Source organism: Archocentrus centrarchus, unplaced genomic scaffold (assembly GCF_007364275.1).
Source record: "Archocentrus centrarchus isolate MPI-CPG fArcCen1 unplaced genomic scaffold, fArcCen1 scaffold_80_ctg1, whole genome shotgun sequence".
Taxonomy (NCBI): Eukaryota; Metazoa; Chordata; class Actinopteri; order Cichliformes; family Cichlidae; genus Archocentrus; species Archocentrus centrarchus.
This window is the reverse complement of record NW_022060291.1, coordinates 367,643-391,930: the sequence shown is the minus strand read 5'-3', so window position 1 is coordinate 391,930 and position 24,288 is coordinate 367,643. Positions and strand designations below refer to the sequence as shown.

The following is a 24,288-nucleotide window of genomic DNA, read 5'->3' as shown; positions in this document are numbered from 1 at the left end:
TGCAGCTCATCTCAGCCAGCTCCTGATCACAGGTCTGAAATCCAAGACTTAAAGAAACAAATAGCTGATCTACAGTCCCAGCTCACACGTATCACACAGAAAGACAGTAGAAAAGCTAAATCAGCTACCAGACCACTAGCTCCCCCAACAGCTAACACACATTCCCCAGCTATCACTCACACATCTCAAAGGCTGCAGCCCCACAGCCGAGGTGCAAACAACAGCACAAGCAATAGACCAAGGCCCTGGTATTGCTTTAGATGTGGAGAGGATGGGCACATTAAGCCTCAGTGTGAAAGTGAGCCGAACCCATCTCTTGTGGCTGAGAAGAGGAAGCAGCTAAAAGAAAAGCAGTTAGCATGGGACACTCAACATGGTACTTCAAAGCCTGATCCTTTAAACTAGACCCAGTTCCGGTTGTGGGACAAACGGGGACTGGAGCACAGGCAAAGTGTCCCAGAAAGGTGTTTTACAGAGCCCATGTGTACTCTCACACACAAAGACAGTCAGTGACTTTGCCAAAAGGTCTGATTGGAGCCAAGTGCACCGCACAAGTGACCATAGCTGACAAGGACTGTAGTTGCTTGTTGGATTCAGGATCCCAAGTAACAACGATCCCCAACTCTTTCTATCTAGAGAACCTGTCTCACTTGTCTCTCAATTCCTTGAACGACTTGCTTGAAGTGGAAGGAGCCAACGGTCAAAGCGTCCCTTACCTTGGCTATGTTGAGGCCCCCATCAGATTCCCAAAGAGCTTGCTTGGAGTCGACATCGAGGTACCTACGCTGGTCTTGGTTGTACCTGACATGCGCTCCACATTGTCATCAGTGCTTATAGGCACAAATACTTTGGATGTTCTCTATGAATAGTATGCAGAGATCGCACCTCAGAACTTTGAGCAGAGTACCTGATGACACATCATCACAAAAAGAGTTGGAGAGAATACAACAATTCACAAAAAGACACTTGTCAGAGGCTGATTATGCACACCTGAATGAAAGCACCATCAAAGCCATCTGTGAGAAGCATTTGGTCCATGAAGTAATCAACAATCACCCTGGGGAAACATCACCCAGCACCACCTTGGTTGTGTCACTTGCCCACCACCCAAAGGCTCTCCCTCAAAGCTTTGAAGAGGAGGATCAGCTTGGTGGCTTACCTGTCATTCCACCATTAGCACCAGCTGAACTAAGAGACAAACAAAATGCTGATCCCTGCATTGGTGAAGTCATCAGGCAAGTGGAGTCAGGAGAGAAACCTCCACCCTCCTTGAGGAAAGAACTTCCTGAGCTTGGTCTCTTATTGAGGGAGTGGAACAAACTGGAGGTCTCAAATGGTGTTTTGTATCGCAGGCGACAAGAGGGTGCTCAGACTCACTACCAGCTTGTACTCCCTGAAGCCCTGAGATCCTTAGTTCTCGAGAGCCTCCACGACGACATGGGCCATATGGGCACAGAGCGCACGCTAGATCTTGTCCGGAAGCGATTCTATTGGCCCAAAATGTCAACTGAGGTGGAAAATAAAGTCAGAACCTGCAACCGTTGCATACGACGTAAGACCATGCCCGAGAAAGCGGCACCACTCATCAACATCGTGGCTACAAGACCACTTGAACTCGTGTGCATGGATTTTCTCAGTGTGGAGCCGGACTCAAGTAACACAAAAGACATTTTGGTCATCACCGACCATTTTACGAAATATGCAGTGGCAGTCCCCACCCCAAATCAGAAAGCCAGGACAGTGGCCAAGACCCTGTGGGACCACTTTTTCGTTCATTATGGCATTCCTGAAAGACTCCACAGTGACCAAGGTCCTGACTTTGAGTCTCAAACAAAAAAAGAACTGTGTGAGCTCATTGGCACTCAAAAGATAAGAACCACGCCTTACCATCCGAGAGGGAACCCTGTAGAACGCTTCAACAGGACCCTGCTCAACATGTTGGGCACCCTTGAAAACCAGAAGAAGAGTCACTGGCGTGAGTATGTCAGGCCGTTAGTACACGCTTATAATTGTACTAAGAACGAGACAACCGGCTTTACCCCCTACGAGTTAATGTTCGGGCGTCAGCCGAGACTGCCAGTTGACCTAGCCTTTGGCCTACCAGTTAATCATCAGCCAGGCCCTCACTCGCAATATGTCCGCAACCTGAAATCTCAACTTGAAGACAGTTACAGAGTAGCAACTGAGAATGCTAAAAAGACAGCCAATCGCAACAAAGCAAGGTTTGACAAGCATGTTGTTGACTCCACCTTGAAAGAAGGCGACAGAGTCTTGGTTCGAAATGTCCGTCTCAGAGGCAAGCACATGTTACAGTAGCTGACAGGTGGGAGTCCGACGTGCATGTTGTCCTGAGACAGTCCGGAGACATCCCAGTGTATGTTGTGAAACCTAAGACAAGAGATGGTCCACAAAGAACTCTTCATCGTGACCTCCTGCTGCCATGTGGTTTCCTTCCTGCGACCCCGGTCGAAAGCGAAACTAACCCACCAAAAGCAGTAAGGCGACCAAGAACTTGACAACATTCTAAAAATGACACATCAAATGGAGCTGATGGGGATGAATCCCAGTCTGATTCTGAGGGATATCACTATCACAGAAACCTAAGAGTGGAAACACTAGGTTTCAACCTGACTTCAGAACCTACGGAATACTTACCTGAAAGGAATGAACCGGAACCTGACTTGACTGCTGTTGAGCAAGATCCTTCAGCCGTAGCCAAAGCTTTCCCTGAAGATCCTCCAGTAGAAACTTATGATTTAGGCTTACCTGATACTGAAGAGAAAGACCTACCTGATCCTGAAGAGAGAAACTCAATCGCTGAACAGGAAATTGGAAGCCTACCTGAGAAAGACCTGGATAATGTCCATCCTTCTACTCAAACTGCTCAGGAGAGCAAAGAAAACACAAGTGATCTGGGTCAAACGGACAACCAAAATGAAAGTGACTGTTCGGGAAGACCTGTCAGAGACAGAAAACCGACTAAAAGACTGACTTATCCTGAGCTAGGAAACCCGTTGGTTACAATAGTTCAGTCTTTATTTCAAACCTTGAGTGATGTGTTTACAGATTCTCTTGAAGAACCTAGCTTTCCAAAAACTCCTAGAGTTATGACAGTATAAATTCAAAATGCACAGGGACGTGCATTAGGTAAAGAGGGGAGGATGTAACCCATGTTAAAATCTGACATAAAAAAGAATAAACAGTTGATTAAAAGTCTGCAGACAGAAAATAACGTCACTGCCCCTTTAAGGAACCAGCGTTACAGACGCAGCACCTGAGTGACGCTGCAGTACACAGACCGGAGGGAGAGAGCAGAGGAGGAGTCGGAGAGAAGAGCGGTGATTAATTAACAGAAAAAAGTTAATATTATGGTGAAAAAAACATAATCTACCTGGTCGGGAACTGACGGGGATTTTATGAGAACTAAGCTACATCGGGTTTGGTGAGTTTTATGTTTATTTTCCTGCATTTTCACCGTGTCGTACTTTTTCTTTTGGCGGAGGGCTAATGCTAAAAAATGTAGCCGTTACAAAGAAATGCTCTGTCATAAACTGTTACCCGATTAATATATTGGGTTTATGAAGAAGAGTTTATTTGTATAATTTGAGGATTTAAAAAGAGTTTTATTGTGTTTGTGACCTGTTACACAGGTCAGGTTTTTGCTTGGTTGGAAGCTCGGTCGGAGCGAGGATTGGTTTGCCGTGTGCGGCGTGCACATTCACAGACGGGATTCAAGATGGCGAGCCAGACCCAGACCTTCAATTCATCTTCTCCATCGCATTAGGGAGAGATTCTCCTGCGTGTGGTAATTCGCTGCCGGAGCGGTAGGAATATCAGGAACTAGTTCGAACTGAACTGACCAGAACTGAGAACTGATTGAATTATTATCCTTTTTGGACTGAGTCAAACTGAAGCTTTTCACTGAACTGAGTACCTGAATTTACATTTTGACTTGAACTTGAATTTAAAGTGCCATACTTTGATTTTCATATGTTTATGTGTCTGAATGTGATTTGAGTAGTTTTGGTCCACTTTGATTTAATTGTGTTTGAAGGTATTTTTCTTACCTCTAAAAGAAAGGAGATTGAGTTAACTCAGGAAGAAAAATAGGAATCTTAAAATAGATGCAACCTAGGAAAAAAAGACTGGTTTAACTAACTCAAATTAGTCTTATTAAAATAAGCTAGGTAAACTAAAGAGCAAAAAGAAAGAGTGACATACTCTTTATTTTTTCCTTTTCAATTATATTTGCCTCCTTATTAAGAACCTGCATGGTAATTTTTGTTTTATGTATTGTATTTTATGTGTCTGTTTTTGCATTCAGTAAATTGCCGGCCTGTTCCACTTAAAGCAGCGGTCTCTGGTGGTGTTATTCTTGCTCCCCACTCCTTAGAGCCTAGAACTGGTCCAGTGGCGCAGTTAGCGGTGTGACACCGGTGCTACATAAGCACTGCTCCATTTCCAGTTGAACTAAATTGTATGTTCTAATTGACCAAACTTATCTTTTATAGTTAATGAAAAAATAAAATGTCTTTTGATCAATCAATCCCCCCCTATCCTTTTCATGGTGGTGTGGGGGTGGTGGGGGCTGGAGCCTATCCCAGCTGACAAGACAGTAAGATGCAGGGTACACCCCGTACAGGTCACCAGCCTGTTGCAGGGCTGACACAGACAACCATTCACACCTGTGGGCAATTTAGAGAGACCAATTAACCTAACCCCAGTAACTGCATGTCTTCAGATTGTGGGAGGAAACCCACACAGACACAGGGAGAACACACAAACTCCACACAGCAAGAGTCCCAGTCTAAGGTGGAATTGAACCCAGACTATCAGATAGCTATTCTAGCTGTGAGGTAGCACTGCTAACCATCATGCCACCATGTAACTGCGTGTTGCTCCAGTCTGTTAAAACTGGTATAAACTAGATTTTTGGCAGGTGCAAAACTTGATGATATTAAGTTGTTTACTCAGCATTAACAAGTAATGTTCACATTCTAGGTAATTTTAAGTAATATGAACTCAGTATTTTTAAGTGGAATCAAAATCTGGGTTAACAGTGTATCTGGGAACACGTAGAAACAAATACATAAAAAATACGTAAGAAAGTAATATTTTATCTTTGCTTTCTCCCATTGGGTGCACTGATAACTATCAGTGGATTATTTTGATACTGTACAAATCATAAAAACCTCTGTGTTATTATAGGTACAAATGTGCCCTGCTGTAATGAGTCTGATTTTACTGTATGACCTTCCATGGTGCATACACCCTTTGAGACTACTAAAATGATCACAATAATACTTAAGTGGCGATAATTAGAAACCATTGCTAGGTGGACACAATATTAGCATTAGAGTTGGGCGAGGGTTAGGGTTGGGCATGCTGATGTGTGAGGCCTCCCTGCCAAGCATGCTTCATGTTTTTGAGCCACAGTCTAAGCTAATTGTGTAATGTGAGTTATTGTAGATGCACACAGGTGCATACAGGTATGGACCAACTGACTTCAGAGACAATGACTTCTTGTTCTCCTGATCACTGCTGATCTGGTCTGTGCAGGACCTGTTTGAGCCTTCATCACCATTTATTCTGATACAGAACGGAGCTATAACAGTCACACAGTCAACTCAATTATTCATCAATAGTTGTTGTATTGTTAATTTGCCATAGATACAACAGAGGGAGAACCATCTTTCATTTGAGTATAAGTATGTCTGTGCAGTCAAACTTGTGAAATGCACATTTTCATCAGGTTCAGGTCTTATTCTGACCAATGAATCACAGACTTGTGTTACATGAGGTCATCCATGCTTTTTATTTCCATATAAAATAAAAATCACAATCAGTAAATCTGGATATTTAGTGATCTATTTAAATCTGGTCCTTTCATTGGCACAGTGTGTATACATCAAACTGTCACTCGACAGCCTGTAATTAGACACCACATTTAATGTACTGCTGCTTTTGAAAGTGAGATCAAATCACCATTGTGTTTATGAAAAAGACATCAAAAAGGAAAACACTGATCAGCTCTCACTGAGTGCTATCAAAGCCTAACATGACAAGCTGTCCAAAACATAAGAAACTTTATTTTTCCCAAAAGTTGGCAAACTTCTGCCTTACAGCAGCCAAATACATAGAAAACAAAAAAGTAAAGAACTCAATAAATCAACTCTATAAATATGATTAATGAGGGGCTTAATTATCCAATGAATGCAGGTATGAGGTGGTAAAATATCTGTAAGAGTGAAGCTGAAACAGCTGTTAGAGACAGTGTTGAGCTGCAGGTCCAGTGAGGGCTGCAGTGGACAGTCAGGATCTACAGCCAATCACAGCCACAGTCATCTGGATGAGCTCTGGCTCAGCTGATGGAGGAATCTGGATTCAATGAGGAATTCTGTCAGAGAGGGACCTGCACCACAACTTCCTGTGCAAAACACGTTAACATCTAATTACTTTTTTGAGCATCAGTTCCTGATAGAAAAGGAAATGCAAAGCAAGCATGTTCATAGGTGTCAGGGGTAACGCTATGCTGTACTCAATGCATGGACAAAGTCTGTGCAGGAAACCACAGTATCGTTAGGCAGCACAGTAAATGTACAGACTCATATACAGTATGACAGTGTATGACACTGCACTACTTTAGGATTAACAAAAACATGTTTAAAACCCAGACTGTTTTGTTCTGGAGAGATCACTGCTGAATGATGGGAATGTGTACTCCTTTCTCTAGGCCAAGGGGTCGGCAACCTGTAATCCGGAAAGAGCCATTTGAACCCGGCGTCATTAATTGAAGAAAATAAGAACAACCCCAGGTTTGTTTTCAGCACTGTAGCCAGGCTGACAAAGAGTCAGAGCTCTGTAGAGCCGAGTATTCCTTTCACGTTAACTAGTAGTGACTTCATGGATTTCTTTACAAATAAAATTTTAAACATTAGAGAAAAAATTATTCATAACCATCTCAAAGATTATTCTTCATGTTCGGCTGCTTTCAGCACTGCTGGTATTTGTTTAGACTCTTTTGCTCCAGTTGATCTTTCTGAGTTAACTTCAATAGTTACTTCCTCCAAACCAGCAACATGTTTGTTAGATCCCATTCCTACTAGACTGTTCAAAGAAGTCTTTCCAGTTATTGATGCTTCAATCTTAAAAATGATCAATCAGTCTTTATTAGTTGGCTATGTACCACAGACCTTCAAGGTGGCTGTAATTAAACCTCTGCTTAAAAAGCCATCACTGACCCAGCTGTCTTAGCTAATTATAGGCCAATCTCCAACCTTCCTTTTCTCTCAAAGACTCTTGAAAGAGTAGTTGTAAAACAGCTAACTGATCATCTGCAGAGGAACGGTTTATTTGAAGAGTTTCAGTCAGGTTTCAGAATTCATCACAGTACAGAAACAGCATTAGTGAAGGTTACAAATGATCTTCTTAGAGCCTCTGACAGTGGACTCATCTCTGTTCTTGTCCTGTTGGACCTCAGTGCAGCTTTTTTAAGTGTGCCTTTTAAAAAAATAAAAGAAAACAACAATTTCAACTGTTTCCTTTTCCCTATCTTTTAATGTCAAACTTTCCTATTAATATGCCCAGTTGACAAAAGCTTGAATACATACACCCAAATCAGTCACAGCAGTCTGTTATTTTGTTGTTTTATTCAGACTTTACTCAGAAATCCATAAACACTGTGAAAAATGATACTGCATTAGTACATGATCATAAACATTATTTCAGTACAGTTCCAACATCCAACATCAACATCATAGATTTCAGTGGGTGTATGGTGACAGTCTACTTTAGCAAAAATAAGATGCAATACACAAATGTATTTTAAAAAAGGCACATCAGGTGCAAAATATTCAAATCCATTTATAACAGAAAAGCTCAGGGTTATGGCTTACAAAACAAAAGTTAAAAAAAAATTGTTGGTTGGTGGTTTAAAGGAGAGCATTTACTTGAAATTGCTGTTTGGAAAACCTGCTGTCATCAGATGGATCAGGAGAAACAGCAGGTGGAACATTCATGCCATTAAACTGCCACAGAAAAACAAAGAAATTACCTTATATATCTCAATATAATGAATAATAATGATTACACAATGGTAATTTTCAATATTAAGCATTTTTCAATTAACAAAATGATAGTATACACAGCAAACACAAAACTATGATTATGTGGAATGAAGAAAACACTGATGATACTACACTTTTTTGTAGACACCTCAGGACCACCCATCTGCCCTCCACCACCGGGCTCCAGCTCCACCCCATTCACTGTCCAGGAGCATGAGGTACGGCGCGTGCTCTTGGCAGTGAACCCCAGGAAGGCTGCTGGACCAGACGGAGTACCCGACAAGGTCATGAGAGCGTGTGCCCACCAGCTCACCCTGAATCTCACCAGGATTTTCGACCTCTCCCTGGCCCAACCAGTCACCCCCCCCCCCCCCCCCCCCCCCCCTCCTGCCTACAAACAGCCACAAGTTCTCCCCCAGTTCACCCCCACTTTTGACACCCATCAGTTTGCATATCGTGCAAACAGATCCACAGTGGACGCCATCGCTGTAGCTCTCCACTGTGTTGAGCCACTTGGAGCAGCGGCAGAGCTCTTTGTGGATTACAGCTCAGCGTTCAACACAATCATCCCGGACATTCTCACCACCAAACTGCACACCCTGGGCCTCCCCCCTCTCACATGTTCCTGGATCATGGACTTCTTAACCAACCGGCCTCAGATTGTGAGACTTGGCCCCCATCTCTCCTCCACCCGCACACTGAGCACTGGCTCCCCACAGGGCTGTGTGCTGAGCTACAGGAGCATCAAAGCCAGAACAAACAGACTCAAGAACAGTTTCTTCACCAGAGCAATCACCACCCTGAACTCACACACTCACCCACTGTAACTGTGCAACACCCACATCTCTGTGCAATATTATATCATTCATACTGAACAATATCTGTCACTCCTATATTGTGTAATATCCAGTATTCATTCACAATACTCACCATCTTCATTATTATGGTAAATGGACTAGCTCTTATATAGCGCTTTTCTACTCAGTCAGAGCACTCAAAGCGCTTACACAACCTGTTTGCATTCACCCATGCACTCACATTCATACAAGCACTTCCATGTTTATACTAAGCTAAGTGCTTTTAATTAGCTAGCATTCACACACATTCATACTCCGACAGAACGGTCGGAGAGCAACTTGGGGTTAAGTATCTTGCCCAAGGATACATTAGCATGTAGCCTGGAGTAGCCAGGAATCAAACCGCCGACCTTCCGATCAGTAGGTGACCTGCTCTACCTACTGAGCTACAGCCACTTATTTTATTTACTTATTTTATTTTTTTACAATGTATATATTTTTATACATTTAGCATAAAAACATCTGCTGACCCACAGCATTCAAATTTAATCTGACCTTTCCAACTGCTAAAAAAAAAAGAAAAGAAAAAAAAAAAATAGGAGCCCAACATGTTCACACTGTTCTGGTCAAAAATTTAACTTGGTTCTCATAAAACAGGGGTGGGCAACTCCAGGCCTCGTGGTCCGGTGTCCTGCAGGTTTTAGATGTGTCTCTGCTTCAACACACCTGAGTCAAATACAGAAGTCATTAGCAGGACTCTGGAGAACTTGACTGCATACTGAGGAGGTAATTCAGCCATTTGATTCAGGTGTGTTGGATCAAGGACACATCTAAAACCTGCAGGACACTGGCCCTCAAGGCCTGGAATTGCCCACCCCTGTCATAAAACAAACACAAAACATACATATTCATCTTGATCAGTGATCAGTTATGGTTCCTTGGTTGAGGGAAGTTCCTGTGTGTACTTGTGATTCTGCAGGTTGATTCTGATCATGCTGATTTGAGAGATCACTGAGTTGTATCTTCTGAAACTGCTTCTTCTTCTGGTTGGAAAACAAAACTGTTAAAAACAGTTGCAACTAAATAGAAATGTATTGTAGTGCTTTGCGTTTCAGCATTGGAGCACACAATGATCCATGTGCATGGTTGAGATGATGCTTGCTGCTGTGTGCCATATAACTACAGTGAGCAAATTTACCCACTTTGGTTTTCATAAATGCGAAACTGACTTTATGCATAAATCATGAAGTTTGTCCATCTTCATCATCCTCTACAAAGAGTCCTCCTCTCTGTCCTCACAAGATGACGTTGTGAATTAATCAGCAGCCTTAAATATTAAAATTACCAGTTTGTTCAGCTTCACTCCTTTGCATGAAATAAGCTTTAGTTCATTTTAACTAAAGTATGTGAAAGTGAATATTCTGGTGCACTATGACACCATTACACCTATGCAACTGATTCAATCATTTAAATATGAAAAAATAAATAAATAATAAAAAGCAAAATAAAAGCAAAATAAACAACTGTTAAGATGTAAACATGACATCCACACAAAAATACTAAAATGTTCATAAATACATTAAACTTACTTTGTTTTGTTTGAAACACCAGAGAAGAATCCCAGCTACAAGAAGAACTACTACTACTACTACTACTAAAAGAACTATAAATGCAGTCTTCCATCCAGTGGAATCTGAAACAGAGGACAAAGAGTTAGCATAACTCTCAGACTGACTACATTTGATGCACAGACAGCAGGTTTAAACAGTGAGCTCAGTGATGTCAGCATGGATCTAATTTCCTGTTTCCTCCTGCTTGTCCTCACAGCTAACAGGTTGGTCCTGGTTGTGCTCTCAACAGTGTGGATGATGATGCTGGAGCTTTCTCCTCTTTGTGAGACATCAGTCAGTGTAATGACAGCCTGCTCTACTTTTTTGGATGAATTACAACTTATTTTTTTTGGTTGTTGATTGTTTTTTCAAAGATGGCGGCACGTGCAGATGCAGCGGCCCTTCGCGACCCTGATAGTACAGTGTTTTTATGTTTTTTTGAGGCTGTTCCTAAGTGTAATTTGTGTAAATATGCATCATGTCTGTCACCCACAAGGCTCAAGTACTGTCACCAGTTTCTGCTATCTATCAGCAGATCGGATACACACAAATTAAACCCCTCCACCTTAGAGCAGCTTCGTGGCCTTTTACTACTCTGCCAGCACATTGCATCGCTGGCCCTGTCTGTTTCTCCCCACCTTGTCAGGAGATGCTGCAAGTGGTGCCAGAGGAAGCAGAAGAGGGGCAAATGTGGAGGTGTCCAAGCAAGGCTAGCAGCCAACCCAAACCGGCCAGCTAGTCCCACTGTCACACTTTCAAGTGTATGCTCCCTGGACAATAAAATGGACCATTTAGGACTCTTGGGGTCAGCTCAGCATGACATCAGAAACTGCTGTGTTTTCATTTTTATGGAGACATGACTTAATGACAACATCGTGGACTCAGCCATCCAGCTTGACCAGCTAACCTGTTATCGAGCAGACAGAACTCTACTGGAGGGAGGTAAGACCTGCGGCGGCGGGGTCTGTGTTTATATCAAGGATGCTTGATGTCGGGACTCTGTCATGGTCTGTACACACTGCTCATCGCTGGGGGAACTACTGATTGTTAAATCCCGTCCCTTCCACCTGCTGCGGGAGTTTACAGCAGTTCTCTTGGTTATTGTTTACATCCCCCCAGCAACAACAACACAGACAGGACACAGGCCCTCAACAAACTTTATCAAGACATCAGTGAGCAGCAGACAGCAAACCTGGGCACATTTCTTATCCTGGCTGGGGATTTCAACCATGCTGATGAAGCTGCACCCCTCCCCCACATCAGATTCTCAGACCACATCACTTTTATGCTAATGCCAGCATACAGACCCAGGGTAAAAGTCACCAAACCAGCTCCGTCTGTGGCCTGAAGGTGCAACTTCAGGACTGCTTCAACACCACAGACTTTGACATGTTTAACCAAGCTGCCACATACAACCATGTAATAGACATAGAAGAATATACAAAGACTTCACTTCCTACATTAAAAAGTGCTTGGCGGATGTCACTGTCACTAAGACTATTACCATTGGGTCCAACCAGAAACCATGGCTGATTGGGGAGGTCTGGGAGCTGTTGAAGGCACACAATGCTGCTTTCAGAGCTGGTGATGCAGTTGGCCTGAAGCTAACCAGAGCCCCCAGGATCTGTCACAGGGCATCAGAAAAGCCAAGCACCAATACACCTCCAAGCTAACAAGCCATTTCAGACACAGCAGAGACACAAGGAGTCTGTGGCAGGGGATCCACGCTATCACTGATTACAAACCCTCTCCACACACTGTGATGACAACACCTCTCTGCTGGACAACTTCAGCATTTTTTTTCCACAGTTTGACAAACACAACACCACACCTGCGCAGAAAGCCACTACACCACCCAATGACCAGAGTATACGCCTGTCCTCATACAGCGTGAAGAGAACACCCTCCAAAGGGAACAGTTGCGAGGCTACTGGTCTAGACAATGTTAGCGTTTTTGATTCAGCTGTGTGTCACAAAATATTCACACAAAGTGCCAAACCTTGAACTGCCGCTCTGCTACAAAGCAAAACATAGAGGTCTAAAAAACCTATTTATTTGCCCATGTAGGATAAAATACAAGTTACTGATTTACTCTTTTGTGCATTTACATTTATTTATTTGGCAGATTTGTTTAAAGCTAAGATTATAAGAGAAAAGCAGAGAACATTAGAATTTTGAATGTCTAAACAATTTGATATTAAATCAAGCATTAAAGGAAAAAATCCAAAAAGCTAATAATATAAAATTAGTATGCCCTTTAGATAAATAAGGGCATACTAATTTTATATTATTAGCTTTTTGGATAAATAAGGTAAATTAAGGTAAATCATTGAGACAAAAAACAGAGTTTATGTCTCAAAAGGAGGGAGATAGACTAGGAGAAGACTAAAGATTTAACTAATAAAGATTTCTCAGTTTCATTGTAACAGGAGCCTGAACAATAACACCGGGGCTGCAGGAGACTGGATCAGCTACCAATAAAGAAACTGGTGCAGATCGAGGTGTCCAAGATCATACCAAGCTCTCCTGAACAGACTGACAGCTCTAAGACTCAGGAAAAAGGCTCCTGGTTCCACATGACCTCAATAAGAAGGCCCAACTTCAGACGAACAGGTGAACTGTGAGTTCCTTGACCCCTGACCTCTGTGTAAAGTCTGAGACCAGGAGGAGGGTCATCAACAGGAGATCTCTTTGATGTGGGGAGCGTTAGGCCTTATGCACGCTCAGTCACAGGCTCTCAGTGATGAATTAAAGCACATTAGTGGTCAAAGGTCAAAGAACTGCAGGAAAAATAACAACTGACTGTAATGTTTCAGTTCCAGTCTGAACGTTCTCAGTAGTCTAACTCATAATCTGTTTGGATAATTTATCATTGGAAGGCCACAGGAATATAATCTGCTTTGTTTCTTGTAACACTAATTATTTTCTTGACATGAGGTCTAAGGAGGGACACGTCCTGATTTCAGTTAGATCATCACAGAAAACTATTTTGCTGTGAGCTCTGTGTAAAAGGACGACAAAGGAGGGAAGTGTGAGTATGACCTCTGACCCCAGAATTACCACAACATTTCAGACTCACCTGACTTTGATTTTGACTGACTGAACTACATGGTGTACTTTTTCTCTCTCTCCTCAAGTAGATTAGATGTACACTTTGGATCATTTTTGATTTTGTGTTGATTCATTGGCATTTTTGTGTTGATACCAGATGGTATCAAAGGGGGGAATGTAGGAAATTTATTGCTACTTTTATCCAGGATATATACTTTTCCCCTAGGGTAGTGGTGAGTACTTGCCACTATACATATATTCCATTCACTGCCTGTATCTTTCTGCCCTTAGCAGCCCCTATACTCTCTAAACTTTCTCTCCCCTCTTTGAACTCTCTCCCCTTATACTGGTTGTACCTTTGACCCCTTACACTGCTTATACTTTTTCTTTCTCTCCTCTGGTGTCCTTATCAGCTTCATATGCTGTTTATACCCTTTTCCCCCACCATTAGCAGTAATTATTCTTCATTTGTGTAAAAAGGGATTTTCCTTATTTGTAAGTAGTGATTTATTCACATGTGGTAAAGTGTGGTTTTAGAATGGGTTCTAACTTTATTAATTACTATTTACATTTATTATTATATGGGTATATACTTAATTGTATTATTCTTATATTGTTTTAGTGCTATTAGTTTTATTACATGTATACTTTGTAGTACTTTCACATAAGTGCCTGGGGTAGTTAGTTGTTATTTGAAGTACCAGGCTCCATTTTTATGTCACGTGCCGATAGCCCACACACACCAGTGTGTTGAGAGTTTTTTTTATGTTCGTAGGTCACTGAGGTCAGGATATGACCTGTGTGAGTGTATCTGGAGCCTCTGAAGAGTCACCGACTTGAAGCACTGTCTCATTTGACATTTGTACCCCATTGTCATATATCAGTTAAGTTTTATGGCAGGTGCGCTGTCAAAAAAGAGAGTTTCGTGGGCCCCCTTGCAGTTATATAGCCGGGAAGGGGGGAAGGAATAAAAACCTGGCTAAGTGGGGGACTGGTGATCTTATCTTAATGGATGTTTGAGTAGAAAAGGTCATCATTGGTGACCTCTGTTTGAACTGTTGTGACCTAAAAGCCAGACCTGTGAGGTACAGCCTTAATCATGTGTCCTAAAGTGGGTGAAGAGTGCCCAAAAGTTGATGGGGTGAGGATCAAATTTCAAAGGGTAACAACTTATGCATATTAATTTGGGGTGGAGGAAAGTCCCGTGGACAGGGCATAAGTGCCCTGTTTTTTGCCGTTGGAGCACTTCTTTTTCTTTGTCTGCGCTGCTTCTCTTTTTGCTGGACTAACTGCTTAAGGCTGTACACTCCCGGGAGGCGCTTGCTTGCTTTCCTGCTTTTGCTTTCTTCTGTAACATTTTTGTGGAAATAAAACTTTGAAACGAACCCTGCTCGATTCCAGTGGATTATTTCAGGAAAATGGATTATTTAGATCTTTGTGGAACTTTTCAAAAAAGTGGATTTAATTGGGAAATTTTCCTGTCGGAGCCGGGGCCACCCTGAGGATAAAAAGGTAAAAAAGGGGAACCCCAATCACGACCAAACTAGTTGCAGTTTATAAATATCTTGGAATCTGGCTCGACCCTACTTTGTCCTTCTCACACCATATTAAGAATTTACAATCCATGGTTAAAGTGAGACTTGGTTTTCTCTATCGAAATCGCACGTCCTTCGCCATGGCTGACAAACGTGCCGTCATTGAGAAAACCATTCTGCCTTTATTTGATTATGGTGACACTCTATACAGACACGCAACAAAAAAACCCTCAGCAAACTAGATAAGATTTACCACTCTGCAATACGCTTCGTTACAAATGCCCCTTTTACAACTCATCATCGTCACCTCTACTCGCTAGTTAATTGGTCTTCCCTGTGCACTCGTCGTAATATTCATTGGTTAACTCTTGTTTACAAAACCATTCTAGGGCTTTCACCTTCATACCTGTGCCAGTTATTGCACCCAAATGCAATCACAAAATATAATACTCGTTCATCACAGCACCTGTTGTTACAGACCAAAAGAACCAAATCTCGCTATGGCCGGATGTCTTTTGTGTTTACAGCTCCAAATGATTGGAATCTGTTACCGAAAACACTGAAAATGACCTCACTAGTCTCTGTCCCCATCTTTAAGAGATACTTAAAAAAATGCTCTCAGAGATTCCTGTAGTTGTTTCACTTAATGCGTCGAATTATTTTTGTGATCACATTTGTCTTATATTTCTTTGAAACCTTGTGTATGTTTCTATCTAACACTGTAATATGTATTTATTTTCTTTTTTTTTTTGTTTAGTGTGTGCATGTTTTCTTATATGTAATGATACTCTCCTTTTCTCCTCCGAAAGGCTTTGCCTTTCCCAGGCCACAGTTGTAAATAAGAACATGTTCTTAATCTGTCTGCCTGGTTAAATAAAGGTTTAAAAAAAAAAAAGGTACCTGTAAGAAGTCTTGTATACAAACAAAATCCTTTATGAGTTGAATTATGACTGAAGTTCTTTTTCTTCTCTTCCACTGACTCTGACTGCTGGAGTGTTTTCTCACACATCTCCTCTCTTTTCACCTGACTGATATTATCCAGACATGTGACTGTATGTCTTTATGATTTACTTATTAACTGTTTGTTTCCTTACAGACAGCAGTCTTTGCAGTCAGACTGAGCACATAATCACACTGTTGAAAAGCAATAATTATTTAAATTATTTAAAGATTAAAAAGTCACTCACCATTGAAATGTACCTTGATTTGTTTATATGTCTGATGGTGGATTTCCTTCTGTGTGGCAACACAGCGATAGCGGTCGCTCTTTTTCACAGTAGTGTTGAGAGTGATGTTGAAGCGGCCTCCTCTTTCAGAGACCTGTGGCTCCTCAGAAGAAATGGCCTGATTGTCGCTGTCCCTCCACTCTACTGTAGGCTTGGGGTAAGCACCCTGAACATCACACTGGAGCAGTGCCCAGTCATTTGTTTGATCAAGATTTGTGACCGAAGGTTCTGGAGCTGCGCCTGTGAACACATGATAGATTAAATAAGAACAATAGCAGTTATTTTGTTCTTGTTCACCTACTCTGAGTGCAGATGTGTTTAAGAGCAAAGAAAAGCAGAGTACTACCTTAACTGTTGAAGGAAGTGAGTTTTTCATGGTATAGGCTCGCTCTCACCATCCTTACATTTATTTGCTTGAGAAACTTTGCCTTAGAGTATAACATGAACAAAATAGTTGCTTAACAGTACTGAAGTACATGTTTGGTGTAGGCCAGGCACAGTGTGTTCTGTGGGTATCAATCACGGATGTTCAAGACTCTGGTGATGGTCAGTCAGCCAAGAAGGAGACTAAAAAAGTGATAGGGAGAAACTCCGAGGTCATATGATGAAGCAGCTGCTGGAATTCTTTGTCTTACACATTTCGTTTTGCATATGATGTAACCAAAACTGATAAGCTCTGAGATCTGGACTGGCCTAGATAGGAATCAGACTTTGTGCCCTGATTCTGCTCATGTAATAGCTTAGTCATAGTTCGCTGTCTGGTCCAGATTGATCTGTAATCTGTGTGAAGTAGCTAATTAAATTTTAAAATTGACTCCTTATTCCATTGTGTTGTGTAATTCCTGTCCGATAAAAGAAAACGCCAAAACCTGGAAGGAATAAGCTGGTAGCAGGTATCTTCACTGTACCTAAAAGCAGTTTTAATGTTTGAATAGAAATTAAGCTTCAGAGTTTTTAATCTTATTAATATTTGTCACTCACATAAAGACATTTATACAGAGAAAAAGTTTGGATATTCCAACATTTATCTAAAATATATATTAATTGTATTTAAATTTATCTAACAGTTATATTAAGAGATAGCAAAATGGCAGACATTAAATAACTTTTTTTTGGTGACATCAAGTTTGATCTTGCTGCCCAAAGAAAAAACATATAATCAAAAAACTGTGACTGTCACTTGAAAGCCAATAAACACAGTATTTGTTAATTTTTGCCATAAATATGAATATAAAATAAATATTTGAACGGTTGCAGAGCTTACAGAAAGTACCATTAAACAGCAAAAAACCTCAAATAAACATAAATTTGAATCCAGACTTCGCTTAAAACTTAGAACTGGAGGTTTTCTAAATCTGAATTACAATGAGAGGGACTTTATACTTTTTCAGCAAGTGTAGCGTATAAGGTAGTTTTCTACTGGGCTGAGCAGCCCAATAGAAAAAGTGAACTGAACTGATTATGAATTTGGTAATCAAGCACAAAAATCTCCTAAATATTTACATAAAACACAAATAAAACATTTGTGTTAACATTTGCATGGACCTCTTATGAAGATAACCTTTAGATATGATGTATGGTTCTAACCAAAGCAGGTAAAGGTGTTGGTTTATCAGTACACATACACACGAGGATGTAAACATCAGTGACATCATCACAAACAGGACTCACCTGGGACGTTTCGGACCTTTAATCTGCCCTCTGAAAGGAAAACACACACATGTTAGAGGGGACTGGGTTAGCATCAGCTTAGCACTCACACACAGCGGGACAAAAGACACTCAGAAGTGTTAACCTGAAATATTACACAGGGTTTTATAATCTAAAGTAAAAGAGAAAGCAGAGTGACAGATTCCTGCTGACTCAGATGAACTGGGATTACTGGGAACTGTCAATCATGCTAAACTGTTCCAGTAGAGTCCCAGAATAACATACAGAGCTGGAAATGAGTAGAACAGGCTGCCTTTACTTCATGGATTACATCAGAGGATGGAGGATGAGGCCCATTAAAGAGGACTGAATATTGATTTCTGCTGATATGGCTGCATCCACTTGAGCTGTTGGAGCTGATACAGAAATGCTCCTCCATCCTTCCTTACACACAACTCCAACTTATACTGCTCAAAAAATTAAAGGAAGACTTTTTAATCAGAGTTCAGCATCAGTCAAATAAACCTCTGTGATACTGATGTGGTCAGCTAAGCAGCAGTTTTTCACTAGCTCTGCATTTGGCTAGGGTCAGAGTCACTGCTGGTAGCATGAGGTCATACCTGGACCCTACAGAGGCTGCACAGTTAGTCCAGCTCCTCCAGGATGGCACATCAATACGTGCCATTGGCAGAAGGTTTGCTGTGGCTCCCAGCACAGTCTCAGAGCATGGAGGAGACTCCAGGAGACAGTTACTGTAGGAGAGCTGGACAGGAGAAGGTCCTTAACTCATCAGCAGGACTGGGATCTGCTCCTTTGTGCAGGAGGAACAGGATGAGCACTGCAGAGCTACAAAATGACCTCCAGCAGCCACTGGTGTCTCTGACCAAACAACTAGAAACAGACTTCATGACGGGGGCCTGAGGGCCCGACGCCCTCTAGTGGGCGCTGTGGTCACTGCCCATATGTGACATATGATGTCCAAACTGTCAGAAATTAATGGCAACAAATCCACCAACTCCTCAGATATCTCAAAATATGTCAGCTTGTATTACAGTGGTTACAAGTCTAACTTTCAAATCAATGATTGTGAAAAGTTTATCAAATTAATTATGAATATCTTCCATTCAATTTCAGAGCAATTTAAACAAAATTGCCCTTTACTTGTGATGAGTAAATGGAAGTAGCATTGATGGATTCCGGTTGAATCTTATCACCACTTTTGGAAAATCACTGAAAACCCTTTAATGGAATTATTTAAGGAATGTTTGAGAAAGAAAGAAATGTTCACCACTATGAAACAGGGTCTACTGACTCTAATCCCCAAATCAGACAAAGATCACTTTTTAACAGAGACCTGGAGGTTCCTCGGATACTTAAGAGTAGAATGGGAGGCAGAGCCTTCAGCTTTCAGGCCCCTCTTCTGTGGAACCAGCTTCCAGCTTGGATTCAGGAGACAGACACCCTCTCTATTTTTAAGATTAGGCTTAAAACTTTCCTTTTTGATCAAGCTTATAGTTAGGGCTGGATCAGGTGATCCTGAACCCTCCCTTAGTTATGCTGCTATAGGCCTAGTCTGCTGGGGGGTTCCCATGATGCACTGTTTCTTTTTATTCATCTTATTTACTTTGTTTATACTCCACTCTGCATTTAATCATTAATTGATATTAATCTCTGGCTCTCCCCCCTCAGCAGATGACCCCCCCTCCCTGAGCCTGGGTCTGCTGGAGGTTTCTTCCTGTTAAAGGGAGTTTTTCCTTCCCACTGTCACCAAGTGCTGCTCATAGGGGGTCGTTTTGACCGTTGGGTTTTATCTGTATTATTGGAGGGTCTTTACCCACAATACAAAGAACCTTGAGGCGACTGTTTGTTGTGATTTGATGCTATATAAATAAAATTGAATTGAATTGAAACCACAGGAGACCCAAGCTCAACTTAGCGAGATTATAACCAGCTTCATGTGAACGCTTATCCTCATTGCTGATGTTACAGTAGGAGAATTCAGATATGGGTGGATGATGTGACGGATCTATGTATACAAAAGATAGTGGAGATTTTCACTACCTGCTAGCGTATGCTAATTTCATATCCCTGTTTTCTGCAGTGAGAATTAATCCAGTGTTCCAACATGTGTTCCACATGGCTTTTCTTAGGTCATTCACACCCCACCTGTCGTGACCCAGCGCCCCATCAGTGGGGTGCGCCCCACATTTTGAGAAACACTGAGCTAAAGTAATGCTGCAAAGAAGAGTGGATCAAAATTCCTCCACAATGATGTGAAAGAGTTATCAATCTAAAGGTGGCTCTACATTTCTGAATCTTGAGGGGGGGGGCATGGTGACATGGTGCAATAAGTCATGTTTTTATTCATCTGAGGTTATAAATACCTGCTGAACAGCTGATGATTTTTTATGTCCTGAAAACCTTAGAACTGAAAGAAGATGCCCCCCCACACACACTACAGATGTTGATCCACTGTAAAAAAAAAAAATAATAATAATAAAATAAAATAAAAATAATAATAATAATGAAAAAAAACATATTTGTGCCTTTCAGAACATGTCTTTAAGGATTATCAGGGTAAATCCTAGGTGAGTGATGATGTCTATATATGTAATCTGAGTAGCTGCACCTCCAGCAAACTGCCAAAAGTTTTTACAGAGGTGCTCAGACTCATGCTGATGATCATCTGATCATTTATGTAACACTGTCACGTGTTGTTGTTCATCTGAGGTTCTGTTTACCTGCTCAGGACCAGATCATTTTTATGTCCTGATATTTAAATCCTAGAATTGAAAGAGGGTGTATTTTCTTTTTCACATGACTGCAACTGAGTGTTAAAAACAAGATCAACATTAAAGGAATAATTAAACATGCAAAAAAATCTTTATGGTTCATGAATTTGAAAACCACTTGGTTTAGGAAACAAATGGGTAACACGAGTGCTTAAAGGGTTTTTCAGGATTCTTTCAGAAATAAAATACTCACCAACGACAAGTGTAATGTTGGTTGTTTCTTCTGACTGCACATGTGGAAACTCACAGGTGTAGTCTCCACTGTCAGCCACTATTGTGTTTCTGATGATTATGGAGGTGTTACCGAACTGCAGCTGGTCTGGGAAGTGTGAGACTCGTCCATTGAACTGCTCGTCTTGACCTGGACGTCCATTATTGTAATGAGCGCCAGCATCATACATGAACACTTCCTTTATTTTTTGATCCATCTTTCTCCAGTCAAACAGCTTCTGTACAACGCTCTCCTTGGTGCTGAGGGAGCAGTGCAGGATGGCATCACTTCCTTCTGAAACGACCACTCTGACTCTTGGACCTGAAAGACAAAACATCTATATTTTCTCTGTATTTTTGTAGGGTCTTTACATTACAATATAAAACACCTTGAGGCGATTGTTTGTTGTGATTTGGGCCTATATGAATTAAAATGAAAAACAAATGAATAAAAACTCATATTAATTAAATTAAGAGGTCTCACCACTGGCTGTGCCACTCCCTCTAAAAATAGCAGCAACTGCAACTTTAATAACACATGCAGGAACCTTAAAATATAACAATAATAATATTAATAATAATAATAATAATAATAATAATAATAATAATAATAAAATGCCCAGATGAACGCATCAGGATTTTAGGATTCAAAACACTGAACCCTGAACTTTTTGAAAGATTGTTACAGCTGTTTGCTGATCTATGTTTTTAAAAGATCTATAATGAGCTCATATGAAGAATGATATTTTAATTTTTATTCAGTTTTTATAGTTTCTGTCCTGCTTTTGTTTTTTATTATAAACCAATTATTAATACTAATAATCACCACTCTATTTATATTTATGAAAGAGCTCTTTCAGGTTGTGTGAGTCTAGATTTTTCATATCATTGTGTTAGACCACAATAAGATAACAAATCTTTAAATGCTTTAAAAAAATCACACATAGTGGACACACACACACACACACACACACACACACACACACACACACACACACACACACACACACACACACACACACACACACACTTCATACTCAGAAACAAACGGTTCACAGTCGGTGTGTCAACAGGACAGACAGATCACGGATGCGCATTTACAGGAAGCAGCGCACAAACCGCTCGAAATGTCGCCACACCTGATGTTGAAGATAAATAATGAGGATCTCTGATAAATGATCATAATCAATAAAGAGAATGCTTTCATATTATTGTTGATGATGATGCGCATTAATGATATTTTAGAGTAAAGTGCAGCTGCGTTAAAAGCTGAGTCACAGGTGCAGATGCTGCAGTCCTCCACCCACTGAACACCCTTAAAGCTCCAGCCTGCTGCGCGCTCACAGACCCTCCATCCTCCCTATGAAACACAGCTGCACCTGCAGACACGATCGGTCTGAATCAATGATTTTCTTACCGGATCGATCACCAAACGTCAGTCCGGACAAAGTCAGGAAACAGAAGCACACGCGTGGTAGAAGCTGCATGTCTGCACAGGCCTTCGAGGACTGCAGCATCTCCTCAATATAAGGAGTCGGAGCCACTCCTCTCAGCGCACTGACGCGCTCCGAAACTCTTTCAGTTTCTATTCTCTGACAGCAGTAAGCCATAACTGCACTTCCGGAGGAATCAGCAGCAGATAACCTATAATCACAGCGAGAGTTACACAGAAGATTAATGAGCAGAAATGACTGTTTATGGTAAAGGTCAGGTACAGGAAGAGCTAAAGGATCCGCTCCAGACTCTGCGACCTTTAAGATTACATAAGAACTTTTTTGAATGTGGCCGTGAATAAAAATATGACAAATAAACCAGTATAACCTGGACCCCAGTTTGAGAGCTTCAACGTGTTGATAGCTTTTGATCACAAGGTGATGATAAAGTTAATCAGCAGCAGTTTGAGACAAAGCTATCCTGGTTGATCTTTAGGGGGCGCCACAGCGGATCATCTGCCTCCATCTCCATAAAAAGTCCAATGCCCTCTCTCCTAGATATCTCCATACCTGCACAGGTATGTCATTTGGACCATCCACCTTTCCACTCTTCTTCCTCTTCCACCCTTACTTCCTCCTTCCTAGTCCTCTGTGCTTCCTGATTCATTAACCATCCTGAGGTTTACATTCTGATGCAGACTTCATGTCACAGCACACCCTTCAGATGAGGTGATTCTGCAGGGTCACCTTAACTACACAAGAAGAAAGGTTTGAATGAAGGGTTAATGTCCTGTAACGTGCTGTTTAATGAGAACATGAATGTGTGGGTGTGTTTAGAGTTTGTTTCCAAAGAAATTCAAATCATTCACTTTATTTGGTGAATAATGGTTTCATCCACTCACTCAGGTTAAAGGAGCTGAACTATGAATCAGCTCAGATAACATTTATTTTAAATGTAAATGATTTATGAAGAGTTCATCTCTGACATGTAAGACTCATTATTCTAAAATTAAACATCAGATTACTACTAATTACTGATTACTGCTGACCTTCATGCATTTTATTGTTGAATTTGATTTCAGAGTCAAATACAGGACTCATATTAAAACAAAGGCTATAAAGTCATTAAGAGTTAAGAGTTCAGCTCCACTCCCACTTTTACAGACTTCCTGTTGGGAAATTAGATTTCACAAGCAGCTGGCCGTCATCCAGACTTCCCAGGAATCACAGCAAGAGGAATAATGTCTATGTCTGCAGTTGTACAAGTACATGCACTGACAGGATGTTCTCTTCAGTTATCAATGAAGTGTTTATAGGCCTAAACTGATACGGCAGTGGAAGAAGAGCGCTGTTATTCCTGCAGCAGGACTCTCCGACCTTTGTGGCTGCTTAGACCTCAGGGAGGAAGAAAAGGAGGTTTTCTTGTTTCACTGCTGATCCTTTTCACTTTTCATGTTGGACAAACCAGTTATTCAGCTTTAATCTCCCCTGCTTATTACAGACTAAAAGATAAAGCAGTGACTCAGAAGTGTGTAACTGTTGGTCTCATCACTCAGATTAAATGTGGCAGGATAAGAGGGCAGGAAATAAATGTGAGAACTTCCTGTTGAATGTAAAAAGAAACTCTTTTTAAGCCTGTAATGTCTGGCAGTTTTCACAGTCAGAATGATGATCTGAATGCACTGGTGTACCAAACATATTTGCTTTTACAAGAACAACTCTAAGTTTTCTGTAGGTTGTTAATGTTTGTGTTTTTATTGTATTTATTCATGGCAGGCCTGACAGGCAGGAAGGAAGAGAAGAAGAAGAAGAGGGATGAAGAGAGAGAGAAAAAATAAAAAAAGGGGAGAATATACATACATACACATATTCACATATACATATCCATTCACATGCATATGTGTGTGCCCCCCCCCAT

The 24,288-nt window shown here is 41.1% G+C and overlaps 1 protein-coding gene across 1 annotated transcript; it reads right to left on the bottom strand.

The window, feature by feature from the left end:
• Positions 1-9,743: 9,743 nt before the first annotated feature.
• Positions 9,744-22,457, bottom strand: LOC115777850 (butyrophilin-like protein 1). Its single transcript, XM_030725854.1, has 6 exons — positions 22,355-22,457; positions 20,921-21,259; positions 17,957-17,986; positions 16,247-16,525; positions 10,453-10,556; positions 9,744-9,906 (listed from the first exon to the last, which is right to left on the bottom strand). The coding sequence occupies exons 1-6, from the start codon at positions 22,452-22,454 to the stop codon at positions 9,781-9,783; spliced, it is 978 nt and encodes a 325-aa protein (XP_030581714.1). The 5' UTR covers positions 22,455-22,457; the 3' UTR covers positions 9,744-9,780.
• Positions 22,458-24,288: the final 1,831 nt, after the last annotated feature.

What these genes read in the sequence shown, in the direction of transcription:
- LOC115777850 (XM_030725854.1), bottom strand. Translation starts at nt 22,454, where the DNA reads ATGCTGCAGTCCTCGAAGGCCTGTGCAGACATGCAGCTTCTACCACGC. An exon ending in CAACATTACACTTGTCGTTG is followed by an intron (nt 17,987 to 20,920) that starts GTGAGTATTTTA and finishes TTTTCCTTTCAG; the next exon opens with AGGGCAGATTAAAGGTCCGA. An exon ending in GGTGTTTCAAACAAAACAAA is followed by an intron (nt 9,907 to 10,452) that starts GTAAGTTTAATG and finishes TTTTCCAACCAG; the next exon opens with AAGAAGAAGCAGTTTCAGAA.